The 7,960-nt window shown below is 45.6% G+C and overlaps 1 protein-coding gene across 1 annotated transcript in view; it reads left to right on the forward strand.

Moving 5' to 3' along the window:
- LOC107588001 (protein sidekick-2-like) overlaps nt 1-7,960 on the forward strand; it is a 73,772-nt gene that overhangs the window by 16,712 nt on the left and 49,100 nt on the right. Inside the window, exons 8-9 of the mRNA XM_016275982.1 lie at nt 5,659-5,761; nt 6,250-6,426. Coding sequence (XP_016131468.1) covers nt 5,659-5,761; nt 6,250-6,426 — 280 coding nt within the window. The remainder of the gene's footprint in view (nt 1-5,658; nt 5,762-6,249; nt 6,427-7,960) is intronic.

Here is a 7,960-nt window from a genome sequence, read left to right on the forward strand (position 1 = left end):
ATGCTGCATATGCATATGCTGCATATGCATACACAGCATGCGGCCGGAGGATCCGGTCCATGAGCCGCTGAAAGGTGGCTGGAGTCCCAAACAACCCGAAAGGAAGCGTTACGAATTGGTGTAATCCAAACGGCGTGGTGAAGGCCGTCTTTTCTTTGGATATTGGTGATAAGGGGATCTGCCAATATCCCTTCGTTAAATCCAGTGTCGAGTAAAATCGAGCAGCACCCAGCCGATCAAGCAATTCATCAACCCGCGGCATTGGATACGCGTCGAACTTCGACACAGCATTCACCTTGCGATAATCCACACAAAACCGGACCGAGCTGTCCGTTATAGGCACTAAAACTATCGGGCTCACCCAATCACTGTTGGATTCCTCTATTACTCCCATATCTAGCATTGCCTCTAATTCAGTCTGAACTAATTTTTTGTGTGTTCAGGCAGCCGATATGGCCGGCTGCGCACCTACCATGCTGGCTCGGTCTCAATGTGGTGCTGAATGAGGTCTGTGCGACCAGGCAAAAGCGAGAACACATCTGCAAACTCGGCTTGCACCTTGGCCACATCAGTGAGTTGGGAGGGCGAGAGGTGATCTCCTCCTGGGGCCAGAGCAAGAGACTGACTTTTGGTGTTCACTTCTGGCCCGAGATCTTCCTCTCCGCTCACCGCCAACATCACTGACTCCGCCTCGCTCCATTTTTTAAGGAGATTGAGATGGTAAATCTGATGTGCTCCGCTCCTGTCTGAGCGCACTACCTCATAATTGAGATCTCCAACTCGCCGTGTGACCTCAAAGAGTCCTTGCCACTTGGCGAGTAATTTGGAACTAGAAGTTGCGAGTAATACGAGTACTTTCTCTCCCGGTGCAAATTCGCTCCCGCTCGCAAAAAATCTGGCTCCCCTGTTGTACAACTGGCTTTGTCTGTCCTAAGCCTGCAACAAATTCTCCATAGAGAGCCGCCCCAAAGTGTGAAGTTTTGTTCTCAGGTCCAGTTCATTCTGAATTTCACTTTTACTGTCCGAAGGTCCATCCTCCCAAGTTTCTCGTAAGACGTCCAACACCCGCGGGGCTGACGTCCGTAGAGAAGCTCAAAGGGGGAAAACCCCGTGGAGGCTTGGGGGACCTCGCGCACGGCAAACAAGAGGGGTTCCAGCCATTTGTCCCAATTTTTGGCGTCTTCGTGAACGAACTTCCGAATCATGGTTTTTAATGTGCGATTAAATCGTTCGACCAGACCGTCTGTTTGTGGGTGATAAATGCTGGTGCAAATCGATTTAATGCCCAAGAGTTCGTAAAGTTCGCGGAGAGTCCGTGACATAAACGCTGTGCCTTGATCGGTGAGAATCTCTTTCGGGATTCCCACCCAGGAGATTAGATGAAACAGGGCCTCCGCTACACTTTTTGCGGAAATGCTGCGGAGGGCCACTGCCTCTGGGTATCGCGTTGCATAGTCCACGAGGACTAATGCAAAGCGATGCCCCCGTGCAGATCGTTCTAATGGCCCGATGAGGTCCATGCCAATTCGTTCGAAGGGGACCTGCATAAGAGGGAGAGGGCACAATGGTGCTTTTGGGGTGGCCGGTGGGTTCACCAGCTGACATTCACGACAAGACGAGCACCACCTGTGCACGTTCTCGGGAATGCCCGACCAGAAAAATCGGGTCTTTAGACGATTCAGTGTTGCTGCTTGCCCCAAATGTCCGGCCATCAGTTTACAGTGAGCCGCCTGGAAAAGCATTTCCCGACGACTTTTTGGTACTAACAATTGGGTTGTATCTTGTTTTGACTGAGTGTCTTGAGTCACTCGATACAACTGGTCTTTTAAAATAGCAAAATATGGATAGGAGAGCGGTCGAGCCGGTTGGAGAAGCTGTCCGTCGATGGAACGGACCTGTTCAAAAGCATTTTTGAGTGTTTCATCTTGGGACTGTTCCAGGGGAAAATCATTGCACTTTGTCAGGGTTCTCCTCTCAACAGCGCTCCGTTCCCCTCTCTCAGTTCCCCTTGGTCCCGGCTCAGCTTCTCCTACCTGTGCGACCTCCCCCCTTTCCCACGCTCTTTCCTCCCAAGAGACACCCACACATAAATGCCCCAATAACACCTTAAAACCTGGCAAATTTGTTCCCAAAATTAGCGGATGTCTGAGGTGCAGTCTAAATGCCACCTCTACTCTATGCTTTTGTCCCCGAAGCCCAATAACACCTTAAAACCTGGCAAATTTGTTCCCAAAATTAGCGGATGTCTTAGGTGCGGTCTAAATGCCACCTCTACTCTATGCTTTTGTCCCCAAAGTTGAATAGCCACCGACATTAAGGGGTAGTTCACCACATCCCCGTGCACGCACCGAACCTTAACCATGCGGCTCTTATCCAATGCCTCCGGTTGAATCAGGCTTTGATGCATTGAGGTTTGGTTGCATCCCAAATCCACCAAAGCCTGATATGTACCCCCCTTAATACTCACGGGTATCTAGTACAGGCCAGCTTGATCGGGGGCAGCCTGCAGGGCGTCCGGGACCCGGATCAGCATCCCCACCTCCATCCCTGGACACGATCAATAAAATGACCTGGGTCCCCGCAACGCCAGCAGGCCGGCCCAGGCCTCCCCGCCGCCCTAGTGGCAGGAAGTGGGTCAAGGAATTGGTGTGGAGAGAGCGGCGGACCGGGAGCTGCCGCCGGCCAGACCCGCCCCCCTGGGCGGCACCCTCGGGGCGGCTGTGGGTTCCGTCCCTGGACCCCCCCCCAGCGGGGTGGGGCTCGTGGAGGAAGATTCCCTCGGGACCTGGGGAAAGGGACAGGTTTGGGGGGAGAGAACACAGGGGAAGGGAGAGAGAGAGAGAGACAGATGGAAGGGGTTCGCCGACCCCGGGGCACGCCACCATTTGGTCCTCCACCAGTTTGATGGCCTGGCTCAGCGACGTCGGGTGGTGGCACTGGACCCACTGGGCAGTCTTCCTCGGCAGCCACGCCACAAACTGCTCCAGTACCACTCGATCGATGATTTCCTCGATGTCACTTGTTTCGGCCATCAGCCATCTGCGGCAGGCGTCCCGGAGCTGTTGCGCCATCACGAAGGGTCGGCCCCCCTCTCCGAGGTCCAGCGACCTGAAGCGCTGGCGGTGCTGCTCGGGGATCCGGCCGACCCGCTAGAGGATGGCGCGCTTGAGGTCCTTGTAGACCAGGAGGTTCTGGACCAGCAGCTGTTGTGCGGCGACCTGCGCTTCCCCCGACAGCAGAGGAATGAGCCGCACTGGCCAGTCCTCCTCGGGCCACCCCCGGCCTCTGCCGACCTCTCAAATAGGTCCAGGAACACCTCCGGGTCATCCTGGGGACCCATCTTGTGGAGAGGCACATGGGTGGGGGGTGCTGGGGCAGATGTAGGTCCCGCAGCCCAAACCTCCCGGTCAATCCAGTTCCGGAACAGCTCGCAGTCTTCCTGCCTGATGGTGCTCCTGGTGAAAACCCACGAGCGATTGAATGACTTCCGCAAATGGCGATCCTGACGGGGACTGCATGACGGCGTCAGCGTTCTTCTTCCTTCCCGGGTTTCGGGACCAGTGTGATAAGGTTCAAGAGGGGGGAAGGAAGAAGACAGGGTCGGCGTGACTGGGACTCGGCAGCAGCTGTTGTGCGGCGACCTGCGCTTCCCCCGACAGCAGAGGAATGAGCCGCACTGGCCAGTCCTCCTCGGGCCACCCCCGGCCTCTGCCGACCTCTCAAATAGGTCCAGGAACACCTCCGGGTCATCCTGGGGACCCATCTTGTGGAGAGGCACATGGGTGGGGGGTGCTGGGGCAGATGTAGGTCCCGCAGCCCAAACCTCCCGGTCAATCCAGTTCCGGAACAGCTCGCGGTCTTCCTGCCTGATGGTGCTCCTGGTGAAAACCCACGAGCGATTGAATGACCTCCGCAAATGGCGATCCTGACGGGGACTGCATGACGGCGTCGGCGTTCTTCTTCCTTCCCGGGTTTCGGGACCAGTGTGATAAGGTTCAAGAGGGGGGAAGGAAGAAGACAGGGTCGGCGTGACTGGGACTCGGGCTTTATTTGAGGTTCTCTGGCACAAACAAAAGAAGTGGTGCCCACTGCGCTTTCAATCACTTATTAAATAATTCAGAATATAAATCTGCATACAATTCCGGCTCCCGCAACCAGTCTCCCCGTGTGGCTCGAGTTCCCAGACAGTCTCTCTCTTTACATGCTCCAGGTGGCCCCTTTTATCCGGTCTCTCCACACCAATTACTGAAACGAGACACAGGTGTTTATCATTTGCGCTTGACCTACTTACGCACCGCTCGTCTCCTGCCTCTCTCTCCCGGTGCAGACCTCGCTGAACCACGCCCCCCTCGCCACAGTGACCCACTGTTCACTTTCTTACGTCTACACTGTCCAGTCAAGTCACAGTCAATGTTTGTCTGGCTAACATGGCCCATTTAGTACCAGCTAGCAGATCTTTTTTTAGGTCAGTGACTTTCATTTGACATTTTTGTTTTCAAATATTTCTAAGCAATATTATAGATGTTTTGTTTTGTTTTGCTTTGGCTTATTTTTGCTTTGCTTTTGCTTTGTTTCACTTTTTTATGTTTTGTTTTATTTTGTTTAGTTTTGTTCCACCACATAACTTTGATCACACTGCATGACTTTCATTTGGCAGACATTTTTGTTTTCAAATATTTAAATACAATATAGATGTTTGTTTTGTCTTTTCTTTTCACATATTTAACTGAGGCCTTTACCATGGCTTGTTTCTTCATTTAAACAGAACATTTGTACCACCATTACACTTTTGACTTTATGCTCCCAAATAATATCAAAATAAAATGTAATTAAGAAATTAAAAACATGCTCCTCATAGAAGGGCTGTATTAAAGTCATTTTATGTATGAATACAATTTTAATGTATTTTTCAAGAGACTATTAGGACAGAAAAATCAGTGTCACATCCTTGACCCATGCCAAAATGTTTCTCCCTTGACGGCCTTTCAAAAGTAGTGTTATCTAACTCTTTTGGAAAAGGAGTGTAGTTAATTATATTCAATGTGCACTTTTAGCATTCTTCAGTTCTTAAAAATATATATTTTTAAAAGTTCTTGAAGATAATATAATATTATTAAAAAAGACCACTTAAGTGTACAAAAAGAGAGACACTTTCTTGACTATGTTTCTTTTAAAAAGTATGACTGTGTAATAATGTCAAATGAAAAAAATTTATTTTAAAGTTAATTTGAAAACATTTAGTTTGAATAATCTTCATTTATTTTGCTGTGTTACATACTAACATACTAAAGCACATGTAAATGATTTGACTGTAAATTTATACACTTCAACCATATGTCCAAGACAATAGAAGTAATTATGACATTTTATGTGAAGATGTACTTATGGCTTACTTAGGCACTATAAAGCTCAGCTAATTGCATTTAATATAAATTTAACCATAGTACATTTTCATTTAATTGCAACTAATGGGCAAAAAAGCTTTAGAGTTCACACTTACATATGTTCTTTTAAAATATATTATTTCCTTAATAAGTACTCTTTTTAAACCTGTGTGCTTCTTTTTCACAAGGTAAAGCTAATTACATGTCTAATAGAAATTGAAAGGGAAAATCAATGCCATCGATTACAGTACTACACTGTGATTTGTGTGTGCAGCTCGAACGCGGATCACTAATCCACCTCAGGACCAGAGCGTGATCAAGGGCACAAAAGCAGCCATGACCTGCGGGGTGACCCATGACCCCAGCGTTACAGTCAGGTACAACCTCCACTCTCCTTAACATATCTTTGTTGTCAACTCTGTCTAAATGTCTATTGTCTTTCTCTTTCTCTCTCTCTCTTTCTGTCCCACCCTGCCTTATCTCACGTTCAATCTTTGATCAATGCTTGCTTGTTCCTTCCATCCCTATCCTGTGTGTTTATTACATTCAGTCTCATAAGACTTGATTTAACTGTCACCTGCTGGGCTGCTGTTATTCATTTGATCAGGGAAAACGGATGAATATGTAAACAAAGCAATAACTTAGATGGAGACTTTAATTAAATGCAAGACAGATGAGATTAAATGGGGAAACGATGTGGCTGCAATTAAGAAGTGTTGATGTGTGTGTATGAGTGCATATATGTGTGCAAACCAATTTTCTGTTGTGTGTATGTGTGTGTGTTTGTTTATTCATTAAGTAAACAGCTTTGCCATGTATTGTTGCTGTGAACAAGAATAAGTAATTAGGCCTCTGTTATTCACAGACACATCTGGGAGAAAGGAGGAGCGGCTATTGACGTGAAATCGAGCCCTCGCTTGCGACTCGACTCCAACGGCACCCTGCATTTATCTCAGACCTGGTCAGGAGACATTGGGACCTACACCTGTAAAGTCACATCTGTGGGAGGCAATGATTCTCGCAACGCTCACCTGAGAGTCAGGTATATGTCAAAAATGCTTTTGCCCAGCCAATTATCCACTGTGTCCTTCGCCTTATACATTTACATTCGGCCACTGGTTTTCACTTCCTCTTGGACATTGTTTTGGATTGTATCTGTGAGCTTTGTTTTTCTACTGGGATTTAAAGAACTGAAACAATAGGTTGTTGCAAATGCACAATGAATAGTAAACAAACATCCAAACATTGCTTTCCCTTTTCTCCCGCTCTCTCTCTTTTTATCAATGTTTCATTGTTTCAAGTAGAGAAGTGCATTGTATTTTATCTGCATCATAAATAATGGTGAATTGGCAAAGCAATTGAGGCAACATTTATATAAACAAGAGAGTCAATATTTATTATCAAAACTCTGTTTATCTCCCTCTCAACATCATTTGGTCTGTTTTATTGACATGACAAACAATTTTACATTTGTATTGCCAAATTGTCTGCAGCTTAGCAAAATAGCATAAAAATAAAAAACAGAAAAAGTTTATTTTGTTAAATATATATATATATATAAGAAATTAATACTTTTATTCAGCAAAGATGCATTTAATTTGTCAAAGGTGACAGTAATGACATTTATAATGTTACAAACATTTCTTCTTATAAAAGTGATGTTCTTCTGAACTTTCTATCCACCAAAGAAAACAGCACAGCTGTTTTCAACATTGATTATAATAAGCAAAGTTTCTTGAGCAGCAATTCATCATATTAAAATGATTTCTGAAGGATCATGTGACACTGAAGAGTGGAGTAATGATGCTGAAAATTCAGCTTTGCATCACAGGAATACATTACATGGTTACAAATGATACTGAAAATTCAGCTTTGCATCACAGGAATACATTACATGGTTACATTTTTTTCTCGATTGCTAATCTCAAAACTATATACCAACTTGTGCAAACTTCAAACTTGCAGGTCAAAATCAAATAGTTTAGTCAAAAACATGTTCTCTTTTGTCAGACTCAAACTTTGGCCTCAGATGAAACATAAACCTGTCAAATACAAAGACTATTTTCCTGCCTAGAGAACACTAGTGAGATCAATTCAAAATAGAGGGACATAAATAGAGGGATGCAGATAGTCAAATTCAGCATTAAACTGTAAGAAAAGTTTACTTTCATTACACTACTGTAAAGAGATCTTACAGTAGATGAAAAGCATTAGAAGAGAAAAGTAAAAAAAAAAATACTGTAAACACACATTGGAATATACTGTCAGTTACTGTAAATACAGTTTTTCTCAATTGCTAACACACTATAACTGATTCGTTTGGTACAGTTTTCCAAACCATTCATACAGTTCCTAAAACAAAGACACGTTTCTCAAAACTTTTAACACATTTCACCTGTTTTCACACACGCTCCAATTTGCTCAGTGTTTTCAGCTAAACTCTACACAAGAACGGCATCATTTTGCACAGGTTTAACCATGTTCTCATTTAGAAAACACAAACTCACAATCTTAACTACCTCAAGAATCACAAAATGAACACAAATAGCACACATTTATCCATGTGTGAACATTAA

This window comes from Sinocyclocheilus grahami, unplaced genomic scaffold, assembly GCF_001515645.1.
Source record: "Sinocyclocheilus grahami isolate Dianchi unplaced genomic scaffold, SAMN03320097.WGS_v1.1 scaffold97.1, whole genome shotgun sequence".
Lineage (NCBI taxonomy): Eukaryota > Metazoa > Chordata > Actinopteri > Cypriniformes > Cyprinidae > Sinocyclocheilus > Sinocyclocheilus grahami.